The sequence below is a fragment of the Schistocerca gregaria genome, chromosome 5, assembly GCF_023897955.1.
Source record: "Schistocerca gregaria isolate iqSchGreg1 chromosome 5, iqSchGreg1.2, whole genome shotgun sequence".
Classification (NCBI taxonomy): Eukaryota; Metazoa; Arthropoda; class Insecta; order Orthoptera; family Acrididae; genus Schistocerca; species Schistocerca gregaria.
The window spans coordinates 474,803,013-474,819,919 of NC_064924.1; the positions used below are offsets into that span (position 1 = coordinate 474,803,013).

General features: G+C 43.4%; 1 protein-coding gene across 1 annotated transcript in view; it reads left to right on the forward strand.

Moving 5' to 3' along the window:
* Positions 1-16,907, forward strand: part of LOC126272685 (cytochrome P450 6k1-like) — a 100,540-nt gene that overhangs the window by 39,090 nt on the left and 44,543 nt on the right. Inside the window, exon 4 of the mRNA XM_049975702.1 lies at positions 6,421-6,683. Coding sequence (XP_049831659.1) covers positions 6,421-6,683 — 263 coding nt within the window. The remainder of the gene's footprint in view (positions 1-6,420; positions 6,684-16,907) is intronic.

Sequence of the window (16,907 nt, forward strand, 5' to 3'; positions counted from 1 at the left end):
TACAAAACTCTACCATCTGGTGAGCAAGACGTTTGAGACAGGCGAAATACCCTCAGACTTTAAGAAGAACATAATAATTTCAATCCCAAAGAAAGCAGGTGTTGACAGATGTGAAAATTACCGAACTATCAGTTTAATAAGTCACAGCTGCAAAATACTAACACGAATTCTTTACATACGAATGGTAAAAGTAGTAGAAGCCGACCTCGGGGAAGATCAGTTTGGCTTCCATAGAAATGTTGGAACACGTGAGGCAATACCGACCCTACGACTTATCGTAGAACAAAGATTAAGGAAAGACAAACCTATGTTTCTAGCATTTGTAGACTTAGAGAAAGCTTTTCACAATGTTGACTGGAATACTCTCAAATTCTGAAGGTGGCAGGGGTAAAATACAGGGAGCGAAAGGCTATTTACAATTTATACAGAAACCAGGTGGCAGTTATAAGGGGCACGAAAGGAAAGCAACAGTTGGGAATGGACTGAGACAGGTTTGTAGTCTCTCCCCGATGTTATTCAATCTGTATATTGAGCAAGCAGTAAAGGAAACAAAAGAAAAATTCGGAGTAGGCATTAAAATCCATGGAGAAGAAATAAAAACTTTGAGGTTCGCCGATGACATCGTAATTCTGTCAGAGACAGCAAAGGACTTGGAAGAGCAGTTGAACGGAATGGATAGTGTCTTGAAAGGAGGATATAACATGAACATCAACAAAAGCAAAACGAGGATAATGGAATGTAGTCGAATTAGGTCGGGTGATGCTGAAGGAATTAGATTAGGAAATGAGACACTTAAAGTAGTAAAGGAGTTTTGCTATTTGGGGGGCAAAATAACTGATGATAGTCGATGTAGAGAGGATATAAAATGTAGACTGGCAATGGCAAGGAAAGCGTTTCTGAAGAAGAGAAATTTGTTAACATCGAGTATAGATTTAAGTGTCAGGAAGTCATTTTTAAAAGTATTTGTATGGAGTGTAACCATGTATGGAAGTGAAACATGGACGATAAATAGTTTGGACAAGAAGAGAATAGAAGCTTTCGAAATGTGGTGCTACAAAAGAATGTTGAAGATTAAATGGGTAGATCACATTACTAATGAGGAAGTATTGAATAGGATTGGGGAAAAGAGAAGTTTGTGGCACGACTTGACCAGAAGAAGGGATCGCTTGGTAGGACATGTTCTGAGGCATCAAGGGATCACCAATTTAGTATTGGAGGGCAGCGTGGAGGGTAAAAATCGTAGAGGGAGACCAAGAGATGGATGTACCAAGAGATTCAGAAGGATGTAGGTTGCAGTAGGTACTGGGAGCTGAAGAACCTTACACAGGATAGAGTAGCATGGAGAGATGCATCAAACCAGTCTCAGGACTGAAGACCACAACAACAACAGCAAGATGCTGCGCCAATAATCAGCTTCGTCTTGTACCCCTCTGTTCTGCATGGCCAAGACTGTTGATACAGTGTAGCTCGTAAGTAAAACATGTGGTGAAGTTTGTAAGGCGATGAGAGAAACACAGAAAAGAAGAGAAGGTAGGACGGCTATTATATATTCCAATGCATTAGAAGATAGTAACAAAGAAAAAGAGGACTGCGTTTAGGATGGAAGAAAAGTCGTCAGGCAAAAAGAAGCAATGGAAAATCCAGGATTCTGTTGAAAAATATTACAAAAAGGATAGCTGCTACTCATCATATAGCGAAAATGCTGAGTCACAGATAGGTGGAACAAAAAACTGACACAAAATAAGCTTTCAGCCAACAAGACCTTTGTCAAAATAGACGACAGATATAGGCACATACTCATGCAAATGCTACTCACACACACATGATCACAGTCTTTGGCAGCTGAAGCTAGACTACCACCAGCAGCACAGTGCATGATGGTAGAGGTAACTGAGTGGTGATTAGGAGGAGAGTGGGGTAGGGAGGGGGAGAGGTAGCAGGGTGGGGGTGATGGACGGTGAAGTGCTGCTGGGGGCATGCACGGACAAGGTGGAAAGAGGGTAGGACAGCTAGGTGAAATCAGGAGTTTAGAGGAAGGGCAGGGACGAGGTGGGGGGTCGTGTAAAAGGAGAGAAGTAAAAAGGCTGGGTGCATTGATGGAATCAAGTGTTCCATGGTGTTGGAATGGCAACAGGGAAAGGGCTAGATAGGTGCTGAGAATGACTAGTGTAGGATGAGGCCAGAAGCGCTATGGGAATAATGAATATATTGCACGGAAAATGCTCACCTGCACAACTGAGAAATGCCGGTGTTGGTTGGAAGGACCCATGTGGCACAGGTTGTGAAGCAGTCACTGAATTGAAGAATGTCATGCTGGGCAGCATGCTCAGCAGCAGGGATCCAGTTGTTCCTTGACCACAGTTTGTCGGTGGCTATTCATGCACACAAATAGCTTGTTGGTTGTCACGCTCACATAGAATGCAGCACAGTGGTTGTAGGTTAGCTTGTAGAGCACATGTGTGGTTTCAAAGGTAGCACTGCCTTTGAGTGTATAGATGATGTTTGTGACAAGACTGGAGAGGGTGGTGGTAAGAGCGTGTATGAGACAGATCTTGCAGCTAGGTCAACTATCTATCATCAGACTAACTGTATTTCGTCAGTTTCATTCTTTTCGTGATTTTTCTCATGTATTTTGGAGTACTTTTGTGAATCATTTTCCTACATAGTTCTATGTTATTTATGTTTTTTCCTGTTTCTCCCATCACCATGGACTCTTGTAACTCAGTACCACCCAGGACTGGAGAAACTGAATTTCATTCTCCCCCAGGAGTTATACTATCTCTCATTGTACCCTGAAAAATAAATAACCTGCCCACTATACTTTCCACCCATCACACACTGGTCTTCGACTGGTTGCCAAACCTACACAATATACTCATCCATTCCTACACAATCCTTATTCCCTACACCTTACCTCATGGCTCATATCCCTGTAATAGACCTAGAAGCAAAACCTGTCACATACGTCCTCCAAATGCCACCTACACTAGTCCTATCACCAACATCACCAATACCTTCAAAGGCAGGGCTACCTGTGAAACCAGTCATGTGAACTACTAGCTAAGCTTCAACCAATGTGCGTCATTCTTTGTGGGCTTAACAACCAACAAGCTAGTGGTCCACATGAATGGCCACTGACAAACAGTGGCTAAGAAATAACTGGACCACCCTGTTGCTCAGCTCATGGCCCTACATTCATTTCAGTGGATGCTTTCCAGACTTTTTATCCCACCAACACCAGCTTTCCTGAACTGCACAACTGGCAAATCTCCCTGCAATACACCCTATGTTCCTATAACCTTCCTGGCCTCAACCTTCGTTAGTCATCATCCTCACACACCTAGCACCTTCTCCATTCCCATTCCAGCACTGCAGAGTGGTCTAGTCCACCAGCGCACCCAGACATTTTACTTCTCTCCTATTCCGCTACCACTCCATCTGTCTGATCTTCAGACTGCACCTAGCTGCCCAACCCTCTCTCCGTCTCGTTCCTGCATGCTCCCCAGCAGTGCTTAACTGCCCCCACCCTACCCTGATATCCCTCCCCCTCCCTCTGCCAGCCTCCTCCTTAACCCCACCCAGTTGCTTGTCCCATCATGCTCTCAAGTTGCTGCTCATAGTCTGGCTTACCTCCAAGACATTGTGATCAAGTGTGTGGGTGCGTGTGTGTCTTTCGTGTATTTCTAACAAAGGCCTTGTTGGCCGAAAGCTTGCTTTGTAATAGTCTTTTTGTTGTGCCTCTCTGCGACTCAAAGTCTCCACAATATGGTGAGTAATAACTATTCTTCTCATAATAATGTTTAAATGATATATTACACTTATCAGTATCTGAATTAGTGTATATGTTTTGTTTTATTAATTAAATCGACTTTAACTAAGTGTCTTAGTAAATTGCTGCTCACTAGTCAATTACATAGATAATCAAATATGTATATTGCTCATTCGAAGTGTATCAATGAGCATTTTGATCTAAAGAGTCAATTTAATTTGTAATACATAATTACAATTTTTATTATGTATTTAGTAAAACTCTGTACAGAAACCTTCCCATCGCTATAACTAATTACACATATCATTTTCATACCGTATGTACATATAAGCTGAAACATTTCTAGTTCTTCTTGAAGATGATTCATCGTCCTCCACCCGAAATACTATGACATCTGCTGCACGTGCGCAAGAGTAGATAAAGCCAGGGGGTGGTTATAATTAAAGTGCAGTTACTCGTAAAGGTACATTGTAGGGTGTAATTGCTGTATGGCACAGGAACTTGATATATGTGGAAAACAGATTTACGCAGGAAAATATTGCCACCAGGTGCAAATCTGGCGTTGTACAGCGCATCGTTAATGCAGTGCTCATATTACACACACTGTGTAAGCGGCAGTAATAATAAATTTAGCATTATGCCTTTCTCATTTGTTTGGCCTTTTTCTCCAACATCTCGTCCCTGATCCATTACATACAGTATCATTTCTATACATCTTTCTTGCACTCATGGCGCTAGATTTTCCCTGGTGGTCAAAAATTTTAACTTCTTATTTTCCTGCATTAATCGGTTCTGCATTAATGTACACACCTGGAAATTGAAATAAGAACACCGTGAATTCATTGTCCCAGGAAGGGGAAACTTTATTGACACATTCCTGGGGTCAGACACATCACATGATCACACTGACAGAACCACAGGCACATAGACACAGGCAACAGAGCATGCTCAATGTCAGCACTAGTACTGTGTTTCTCGCGGCAAGTGCTCTACCATCTGAGCTACCCAAGCACGACGCACAACCCGTCATCATAGCCTCAATTCTGCTAGTAACTCGTCTCCTACCTTCCAAACTCAACAGAAGCTTTTCTGTGAACCTTGCAGAACTAGCACTCTTGGGATAATTAAAGGCTCTTTGTATTGTACCATATACGTTTCATTTCCTTTTATTAGTGAAGCACCTTCATTGGTGACTTGTTAAGGTAAGGGGGGGTCTTAAGTAAGTAATACAACACATTGTGGGATGTGTTTGTTCAGAATTCCAATACACCATATTATTCCCCACTGTTTTGGAGAGAAACAACTATTTTTGAACATAATCTGCGTTCATTGCAACTGCCTTACGCCACATTACTGTGAGGGCCTGTATGCATGCTTGGTACCACTTTGCTGGTTGACATGATCCAAAGTATTGCTGCATCAATGAGCTCCCCATCATCCACGAGGTGCTTCTCACGAAATAATACCTTCATTGGGCCAAAGAGATGGAAGTGGAAAGGTGTTAGATCCGATCGGTAGGATGGGGGATCGAAAACAGTCCAATAAAGTTTCCTCTGGTGGCGAACACTCTGAAGTCGTTTCTTCAGTTTACTGATGGTAGCGCAATACACTTCCGAGGTGATCGTTGCACCACGCCTTCCTAGTCTCAGAAGACCGTCTCCATGACTTTACTAGGTGAGGATGCGGCTTTGAACCTTTTCCTCGGAGAGGTGGTGTGGCACCACTACATGGATTGCCGTTCAGTTTCCGGAGTGAAGTGATGAACCCATGTTTCATGGCCTGTGATGGCGCTGGAAAAAAAAATTCAGTCACCTGGTGAAGCACAAGCAGTTCCACACAGATGGTTCATCGTTGTTCTTTATGGTCTTCTGTTAGGAACCTGGAGGGCACACGCTTTTGAATGCCTCAGCAGGTGGACAAGTGTGTCAGCGCTGCCAACACAGACGTCGAGCTGAGCAGCGGTTTGTTTGATACTATCAAACAATGAGAGTGTCCGCACGTTCCAACACTGGAAGTGTCACAGTTGCGTGCAGCCAGCCAACTCGTGGGAGAATGGACAGGTTTCCTTGGCTTTGTTGCGATGATGACGGACGCTTCACCCGATTCGCCGTGTTTTACTTCACTGAAAGGTCTCTATAGACATCCTGCAAGCGCCTACGAATATTTCAGATGCTCTGGTGTCTCTTCCAAAGGAACTCGATGACCGGTTTCTGCCTGGAACGCACCTTCGTTACAGACACCATTTTGAAGGCTACCTATCGGAACGTCATGAAACTACGGGGACTGAAGCGGTAATATTCCACGCTGCCATTCAATAAATGCCCCATTTTTTCAACCGAAACTGGCCGCGAAAGAAATGTGTTGCATTACTTCTTGAATGCCCGTCGTATTCCAGTATATGTGCCGTCGTGAAGTTGTGTTTGGTGTGCTTACCTAGGACGTCCGATAATGGCGTTTAGAGTTATACGTTGCTTCCATTGTTCTCTGTGTTTTCAAACTGTATTGTTTGATACTTTATACTGATATATTAGTTCTGTGCATCGAAAAGGAAATAGTTGTTTTCAAGTTCCAGGGCTGATGTTCTAGTTCGTCGAGGGCTCCCTGCGAAACTTTAAGCAGTGGTGTTAACAGCAATCCACGGTTGCCGACAGACGCTGTCAGAGTGCGGCCGTGAGATGGCAGACGTGCTGGAGGCGGTGGCCGAGCGCGGCGACACTGTGGAAGTGCGGGAACTGGCAGCCAGGTACTCCACTGACATCATCGCGTCCGTCGCCTTCGGCATCGAGTGCAACTGCCAGCGGAACCCAGACAGTGAGTTCCGCCAGTGGGGGCGCAGGATCTTCAAGCCCACCATACAGTCGGGCATCAGCAGCGTCCTCTCTTTTATCAGTCCGACACTCACCAGACTTTTAAGGTAATTACGGGTACTCTAGGAGTCTGTGACCGTGTATTATCACATGCACTCTAAGACAAAACAGAAAAACGGCACACCACGAAGGAATCATCCAAATGGGACGGATATCGATAGATGTGATGTACATGTACAGAGAAACAAATAATTACAGCTTCAGAAAAATTGGGTGGTTTATCCAAGAAAAAGAGTTTCACAAGCTGAACAAGTCAGTAACGTGCTGCTTCACCTCTAGGCCTTATGCAGGAAGTTATTTGGGATTGGCAATTGATTGATAGCATAAGTCGATGTCCTCCTGAGGTAGATCATGCCAAATTCTGTCAAACTGATGACTTAGATCTTGAAAATCCCAAGCTGGTTGGAGGACCCTGCCCATAATGCTCCAAACATTCCCCGACTGGGGAGAGATCTGACTACCTTGCTGGCCAAGGTACGGTCTGGCAAGCATGAAGGCAAGAATTAGAAATCCTTGCCATGTGCTGGCACACTTTATCTTGCTTAAATATCTGCTCTGGATCGCTTACCAACAAAACTAGGCGTAGAACATCGCCGACGTAACACTGTACTTTAAGGGTCCCGAGGATGGCATGCAAAGAGGACATGAAATAAAATGGCACCCCAGCCATATAGTGGGCAACTAACAGGTTGCTGTCTGGGGCGTACAGACAAGCCTCACTGGTCATCGTAGCTCAAGCAGAACATAATTCTACTCCAGTCAATGAAATTCCGGACTGAATATGCCCGATAACACTGCAAATGGGATTCGTGTACAGAGGTCAATGGCAGTCGGCGCAAGGAGAGCCGTGAGCCCAGCCCTCTCTGAGCCGACTATTAATGGTCCTTGTCGTCGATGAAAGACCAGTTGCACCTCAGATAGATGATAATGATGAATCTGGGATTCTGAGTGCCTCTCTGACGATTTCTCGGTCCTCTCCTTCAGCCATCTCTCTAGATCGACCACTTCCTTCTCAACACTGTGTCCGGCCATGGTTCACCGATACCTGCCAACATCGTCGAATAGTGACATTATTCCGGTTCAAATTTCGAGTGTTTCGTAAGTTCCGCCAACTGGCTTCTTTGAGCCCAACTTTCTCAAATACTGACATATGTATATGTTGTTCACGCGCCTGTCTTTAGGCCGTAGTTGAAGTCCAACTGAGGACGCGGAATGAAATTTGCAAAGAATTTATGCTCGGGTATCGACATGTGCCCTCTTTACTATCCATGGTAGCTGCACAGTAAAACTGCGCTGCCGCGTTCCACATTAATCGACTGGCCGCCAAAGTTTAACATTTTGCAATTTTCCATTTACCATCGACACTTGTATGAATATCACTTTGTAACGTATTTGCATCGCTCCTCCATGGTGTGTCTACTTCTTTCTTTCTTTTTTTAAAAAAAAGAAAAGAAAACAGTGCACAAATAAACTTCGCAGCGACCAGACGCTCAATAAATACCCATTTATTTCCATGAACTATTTCTCATTGCTTTTCCGATTCATTTCCAGATCAAGCACCCAGAAGTATACATATTCTTGCTTGCATATTGACAATGGAAGAAAAACGAAAAGTGATATATTGAACTAGAAAAAGTTATGACGCTGTAGAATGGTGCAATACATTCGAAAGTATCATGAAAATGCGTATGAAGTATAAGGAGAGTCGGGTAATATACAATGTATATAAGAACCATGAGGAAGAAATGAATATGGAAGACAATAACGAGAGGTCTCGGGTTAGAAAGGGTAGACTATAGGCATGTAGTGTTTCACTCCGTGTATTAAATCTGTATACTGAGGAAGCAATGACAGGAACAGGAGATAAGAATGAAAGAATGTCTACGATAAGAGTCGCTGAGGACACAGTTATCCTCAGTGAAATAGAGACAATTACGGGAACATCGAGTAGAACATAAAAGAAGATAAACTAAAGAAATGAGTAACAGTAGAAATAAGATTAACAATATCCTGAAATCACAACTGGGGACAACGAAATAGACGAAGTGAAGGAATTCTGCAAACTAATTCATGGCGGTCGAAAGAAGGAGGACATAAAAAGGAGAGCAGCACAGAAAAAGTGGGAATTACAGGCATAAAGAAGTCCACTGGTATTAAAAATAGAACTTATACTGAGGATGACATTTTTGTACGTTTGGGTCTCATGATAGTATGGAGCTGAATGAAGGACTCTGGGAAGGTTCAAAATGGTTCAAATGGCTCTGAACACTATGGGAATTAACATCTATGGTCCTCAACCCCCTAAAACTTAGAACTACTTAAACCTAACTAACCTAAGGACATCACACAACACCCAGTCATCACGAGGCAGAGAAAATCCCTGACCCCGCCGGGAATTGAACCCGGGTGCGGGAAGCGAGAACGCTACCGCAAGACCACGAGCTGCGGACGACTGTCGGAAGGGCTTAAAAGTAAAGAATCGAAGCGTTTGAAATGTGATGCTACAGAAGACGTCGAAAATTAGATAGGCTGATAAGAAGTGAGGAGGTTGTCAGCAGATTCGGCGAGAAAAGAAATATGAGGGAAATACTGATAAGTCCAAGGGACAAGATGATAGGACATTTCTCAAGACATAAAGGAATAACTTCCGTGGTACATGAGGAAGTTCTAGAGTGTTAGAATATTGTAACACAACCAATAATAATTGAATAGTTGGGTGTAAATGCTAATCTGACATGAGGCGGTTGGCACATGGGAGTCCAGTCAAAAGACTGACCCCCACCAAAAAAAGCATTGTGCTGCGTACTAGGTGTTACTTCACTGTGACAAGAAGGTAGTAAGCATGCAAATGTATCGCCTTGTGTGTTAATTACACAGCACGTTGTTTCCAAAAACCAATTCGTTTACGTACTGCTGTAGTATGGGCGGCTTGCCACATTCCAGTAAAACAGTCGAAAGGAAACCTTCAGTGTTCGTACAGCTGCTATTATCTAGATTCAGTAATGGGCTTTCGATCATCTTTGCCCTTCTGCTAGACTATGACGCAATTAATTTATTAATTTACTATTATTATTATCAATGTGGAAATTTTAAATTGAATACAACCTCTACTACAGCTTCCTAAAAAGCCTAGCGAGCAGTTCATTGAAATATAGTAACGTTCAGCATGCACGTTGCTGTAAAGGGTTTTGTCTCCTATATCTATAGCTAATAACACCGTATTTTATGTGCAGAAAAGCTTTTGTGTCTTATTGGAATGAATGTAGAAACAAAAAAGATACAATTCTTGTGCATGTTTTCATGGCGCAGCGAGTGCCAAATTAAACTTTGGACGTGCACCCACATAAATCCCACTTCTTCTTATAATATTTGGGGCATGTACCGTTCGGCCGGAAGACTCACTTTGAAGATGGCCGAACGTCACACGATCGTAATTCTAGGAGAAGTGGAATTTATGCGGCTGCACGCTAGAAACTTAATGGAGCAATACCATTTTTGCGTAATGTTCCAAGTATAATTCTCATCCCTGGTTTTCAAAGTATCTGGAAAAATGACGTGTTGTATTCCACTCACGTCAGTGCTGTACCGAACTTTGATTACATCTGTGATTTTCCGCCACCACTCTTTGTGCTTTCAGGTGTACACACTGTTATTCGAATTTTGGAGAGAATGTCTGAGTATAGGCAGAGCCAAGGCAGTTGTTACTGAGATGTGATCTTGTCAGTATATCTATGTCGGGTCAAATTTAGTCGAACTGAATATGTAAAACAATGAGCAAAGCGAGGTAGGTAAGTGTCAGGTTCTGCTATAATTTTTAATTTATTGTGATTAAAATAATTATATTTTATGCAGGGTATGTTGATGCTAGGATCTGAACTTTTCATGGCATGCATAGGATGGGGTGCTAAATTAATCTAATATTGTGAAACCATTATACATCATGCGCACATTGATGTGCCCACATTCCTCGTAAAAGCAATGAAACTGTTTGTTTGTTGCTGATAGGTAAGTAGCGAGAGACTGTTTGTGGTAGGGACAAACTAAGAACACACAACAGAGTTGATTCACTACCACAATTTCTCCCTGTGCCACTAGTTTATTTGAGCTGGTTATTGTTGTGTTCTGCGGGCAGTAAAGTTAATATTTTTGTAGCATGTTTTATTGAGGATGGAGGCAGACAGTTATACAGTTATGCTTGTCTCCTATTATACACTACGGAAATGGAAAGTGTTACACCAGAAGCATCTCCCGATATTTGTCAAATTTTGTGATGTTCATCTCGTAGAAGATATTAAACGATTCAACTTTCATTTTATTCGGATCTGATGATCCATGTCAGTTGGTTGTTTTTGGAGAGAGGACCAAAGAGCGAGGTCATCGGTCACATCGGATTAGGGAAGGAAATCGGCCGTGCCCTTTCGAAAGAACCATCTCGTCATTTGCCACAAGCGATTTAGGGAAATCACGGAAAACCTAAATTATGTTGGCCGGATGCGAGTTTGAACCGTCATCCTCCCGAATCCGAGTCCAGTGTGCTAGCTACTGCGCCATCTCACTCGATATCAACATCAGTATGAAGTGTGTTCCACAGCAACAAGAATACACCATTGTATTCGTTGAGGAAGTAAAGCAAACACCCTCCTACTCTGACGAATTTTTTACAACGCCTGAAACACATACTGACTGAGTTCTTGAAGATGACAGGCTGCATGTTGGTACGAAAACAACGTCTTCCCATCACATACCACGCCTTCTGTATGTATGGGTGATAGATCAGGTTATAGAGCAAGCTGGTCCAGAATCTATGCATTCATCAAGATATGTGTGGTTACCCACTTACATGACCAGGTACGTCGCCATTTATTGTTACAGATACTAGGTCGTCTACAATATACAGGCGGTGGTTCATTTTTGCTACAACTGGTTATCCATACGTAAGTAGTGAGCTACAGACAGTCTACACTGCTCGCCACCCAAAATCCAAAACCCTGAAGGAAGTGTGCAAATCAGATGAAATTTTCAGTAGTCGTTTGTGGCGACGAGATGTGCACATAACAGTGCAATCTCACATCAGGGGCACCAGTAGCGTCTCATGCAAGCGCTGTATAAAGGGGGAACAGACTGGCGTGTGGACGCACTTGAATTGTTCTTTCGAACTACTGTTTTGCATAAGCACCGTCAGTATGCCTCGCAGAAGTCAGCGAGCGTCTTTAGAGCACGTTTACGAGTTCGATAGAGGAAGAATACTTACCTTTATGGATTGTAGATTCTCCTTCAGCGAAATCACCGATCGTATCGGACGGAACCAGGCAACTGGTATACGGATATACAATCGCTGAATGCCGGAGGGAACGCCGGACCGACGGACCGATTGCACCCATGTCGTTGCACCACTACATTTGATAACAGGAATATTGTGTGCGTGGCAGTGATGGATCGCTCTGTCACATTACGGACCATATCACAGCAAACTGATCTCTTGCGCAACAAGCCGTGTCTGCGCACACCATTTGACATCGTTTACAGCAGAGTGGACTGTCCGCAAGTCCGTTTGCGCCAGCAGTGGTGCGATGAACCATATACAAGGACAACCAGTTGAAACGACGTTGTCTTTACCGGCGAATCTCGATTCCGCCTGTTCTATCACGATGGCCAGATTAATGTCTTGAGACACCGTGGTGAGAGACTGTTGAAATGTTTCCTTATGCATCGTCATACTGGTCCTGCACCCGGTATTACGGTTTGGGATGGTACTGGTTTCCACTCCCGCACCCCCTTTTACGCGTTGCTCGTACACTAATCAGATAGTGTTACATCTCTGAAGTGTGGGAGACTGTTCTTCTCCCACAGCTTCGGGGCTTGTTGACGGCCACATTGCAGTAGGAAAATGCGCTATCACACGTAACACGCAACATTCAAGACTTCCTCGTCGCCCATCGTGCTCAATAGCTGCCTTAGCCTCCCTATTCTCCCGATCTCTCGCCCGCCAGAAACATCCCGGGATACACCATCCACTGCTACACCAGATCAACTTTGGCAGCATGTGGAAGCAGCGTGGACTGCAATACCCCACCAACATAGCCACAGACTTTGATTCACTGCCGAGGCGTGTGGCAACTGGTGTAGCGAAATAATGGAGGCAACACTCAATATTAATTTCATTATCTTCCTCGCTTCACTATATTGTAGTGGTGTGGTCTTTGTGCATCTTGTTATCCCCCTATCAGTTTCACTGTGGTATCTCCGGTCCTTCTTGGTGTTGCATTCTGGATGGCTAGCAGTGTATTTTTATAGTTACAGGTGTTTTGAATCATAGTTACAAGTAGCGTTTTCGGCTAACAAACAATTTTAGTTATTACATGTCAGTCAGTCAAACCAACCATATGTACTTTATAAAACTGATATGACTGTTCCTCGTTATAGTTGCTTCATGAAGAGTATTTTTGACTTTCCACGCATTCCTGGACTAGTTATTTCACTATAACAGAAGTATACAAGTAAGCCCACGTTTCTCTTATCCGATAGTTATTTCCACCCTTCATTTTGGCTACTGATTAGGTACTCTTTCTTTACTTACTTTAGTCATTTCCTCTGGCCCCGTGGTGCATTTCTCGCGTTCTTTGCGAGGCCGTATTTCCTGCGCACGCTTATGACCTCTCTACACCAGTTCGGCGATGTGTACGGAAAATTACTGTACAAGTGGTACGAATATCGGTGGACAAAATTGTTTCACCAGTCGTATTTCCAACCTTGCAAATATTCCGGTACCAGTCATTTCACTAAAACAGAAGTATCAAATTGTTCCCTCGCTTCCTATCCTCTATACTCATCTTCTGATCCCTTCTATTAGCTGTTAATGGAAAATTGTTTCTCCGCTTAATAACAGTTACAGCTTCAGGCCAGATGATAGCTTCGCACTTTGTTTTCGCTAACAGGTTACCTGCTAGCCTGTTTCAGCGATTAGCACCTAAACTTCCCAACCCATCCAACTTGTTTTATCATAATATGTAGTATTTTATGTATTATTTCATACGCTGAATTTGCGTACAGGGTGTTTGGAAAATCCCATTACAAACATCTAAGACTTACAGAGGGGAGTAAGCGCATAATACGAGGGTCACTCCAAAAGAAATGCACATTATTTTTTTTTAAATCCATCTTTTATTCCACATGTTTTAAAGTTTTACAGTGTGTAGATACATCCTTTAGGAACAATATTTTAATTTCTCCACCTAATTTCCATCCATCTCAGCTGCTGTACGCCATCTTGGAGCCAGCGCCCGTATATCTGCACGATAAAATTCTGGACCAACCTGTTGGAGCCACTATTTGGCAGCGTGCACAAGCGAGTCATCATCTTCAAACCTTGTTCCAGGAAGAGAGTCTTTCAGTTTCCCAAAGACATGATAGTCTCATGGAGCCAGGTCAGGACTGTAAGGCGGGTGTTTCAATGTTGTTCATCCGAGTTTTGTGATCACTTCCAAGGTCTTTTGGCTGACATGTGGCCGTACATTGTCGTGCGACAGCAAAACATTCTGCTTTTGCCGATGTGGTCGAACACGACTCAGTCGAGTTTGAAGTTTCTTTAGTGTCGTGACATATGCATCAGAATTTATGGTGGTTCCAATTGGCATGATGTCCAAAAGCTAGAGTCCTTCGGAATCGAAAAACACTGTAGTCATAACTTTCCCAGTAGAACGTGATGTTTTGATTTTTTTTTTCTTGGTAGAATTTGCATGATGCCATTCCACTGACCAGTAGAACGTGAGGTTTTGATTTTTTTTTTCTTGGTTGAATTTGCATGATGCCATTCCACTGACTGCCTCTTGGTCTCTGGTGAAAAATGATGGAGCCATGTTTCATCATCTGTCACAATTCTTCCAACAAATTCATCTCCACCATTCTCGTAATGTTCCAAAAGTTCGCTGCATACTGTTTTTCTTGTTTCTTTGTGAGCCACTGTCAACATCCTGAAAACCCACCTGGCACAAACCTTTTTTAGCGCCAACACTTTCAGTATTCTGCAAACACTTCCATCCCCTATCCCAACGTAGGGTGGCAATTCGTTCATTGTGATGCAGTCACCAATTCGTTAACTCTCTGCACATTGTATAAAGTGTGTGCAGTACGAGGCCTGCCACTGCGAGGACAATCCTCAATATTGCCGTACTGTGATCGACAGCAGCATCTCCATACACTTTTTTCAACCTCTTGTGGATGTTTCCCACTGTCTACTTTTCACAGCACAGGAATTCTATGACAGCACGTTGCTTCTGACGAAAGTCAAATGTAGCAGCCATCTTGAAGACATGCTGTGACGGCGCCACTCACGGGAACAGGTTGAACTAAGTTTGAAAACAAGCGGGGAGGATGTATCTGCACTGCACACTGTAAAACTTTCACACATGCAGAATGAAATCTGTATTTTTACAAAAATAGTGTGCATTTCTTTTGGAGTGACCCTCGTATTTTCAATAGGAACCCATGTCCGGAAACGTATCCGTTCTACGACGTTCAGTTCAGATGTGAAACGCGTCTGCTTAGGGAAAGAGAAGAGCATCAGAGTTGCTGGTCAAATATTCAAATGTCACACTGCTGAGTTCATCGGTCCCTAGACTTGCACACTACTTAAAGTAACATAAACTAACTTATGCTAAGAGCAACACGCATACCCATGCCCCAGTGAGGACTCGAACCTCCAGCGGGAGGGGCCGCGCAATCCGTGACTTGGCGCCTCAAACCGCGCGGCCACTCACCGCGTCTGCAATGTTGGAACGTGCGGACATTCTCATTCGAGATGATTGACGGATCGCAATCAGATACCTTGCTGCACAGCTGGACGCCTTGTTGGTACTGCTGCAACACTAATACACCAGTTGGGGTACTTAAAACTATGAGCCCGCTGGATTCCTTGCCATGCAATAGAAGACCATTAAGCGCAACTAAGTACCATCTGGACGGAATTGCTTCCGCGCTACGAAGCTGATTGTGACAATTTTTTTGTGGAACATCATAACATGCGATGAATCATAGGTTCATCACTTCGAACGGGAAACAAAGTAGAAATCTATGGAATGGCACCGCACCACTTCTCCAAAGAAGTTCAACGCTGCACTTTCAGTTGTTAAAATCGTCTGGGACTCTGAAGGGGTTCAAAAATATTTCAAATGGCTCTTATCACTATGGGACTTAACTTCTGAGGTCATCAGTCCCCTAGAACTTAGAACTACTTAAACCTAACTAACTAACCTAAGGACATCACACACATCCATGCCCGAGGCAGGATTCGAACCTGCGACCGTAGCGGTCAGGAGGTTCTAGATTGTAGCGCCTAGAACCGCTCGGCCACCCCGGCCTTCTCTCAGAAGGGGTTAGTTTATTTGATCTCCTGCTTCATGGTTCCACGATCGACTCACTAGTGTGACTGGAGTTGTGATTTCCTGTCAGGGAGGTCACAGTTCGTAGTAATTGACGGAAAGTCATGGAGTAATACAGAAGTGATTTCTGGTGTTCCCCAAGGTAGTGTTACAGGCCCTTTCCTGTTCGTTATCTATATAAACGATTTTGGAGCCAATCTGAGCAACCGCCTTCGGTTGTTTGCAGATGACGCTGTCGTTTATCGACTAATAAAATTATCAGAAGATCAAAACAAACTGCAAAACGATTTAGGAAAGATATCTGAATGGTGCAAAAAGTGGCAATTGACCCTAAATAACGAAAAGTGAGGTAATCCACTTGAGTGCTAAAAGGAATTCGTTAAACTTCGGTTACACGATAAATCAGTCTAATCTAAAAGCCGTAAATTCAACTAAACACCTAGGTATTAGAATTACGAACAACTTAAACTGGAAGGAACACACAGAAAATGTTGTGGGGAACGCTAAACAAAGATTGCATTTTATTGGCAGGACACCTAAAAAATGTATCAGTCCTACTAAGGAGACTGCCTAGACTACGCTTGTCCGGCCTCTTTTAGAATACTGCTGCGCGGTGTGGGACTGACGGAGAACATCGAAAAAGTTCAAAGTAAGGCAGCACGTTTTGTATTATAGCGAAATATGGGAGAGAGTATCACAGAAATGATACAGGATTTGGGCTGGAAATCATTAAAAGAAAGGCGTTTTTCGTTGCGACGGAATCTTCTCAGGAAATTCCAATCAGTAAGTTTCTCCTCCGAATGCGAAAATATTTTGTTGACACCGACCTACATAGGGAGGAACGACCACCAAGATAAAATAAGGGAAATCAGACCTCGTACGGAAAGATATAGG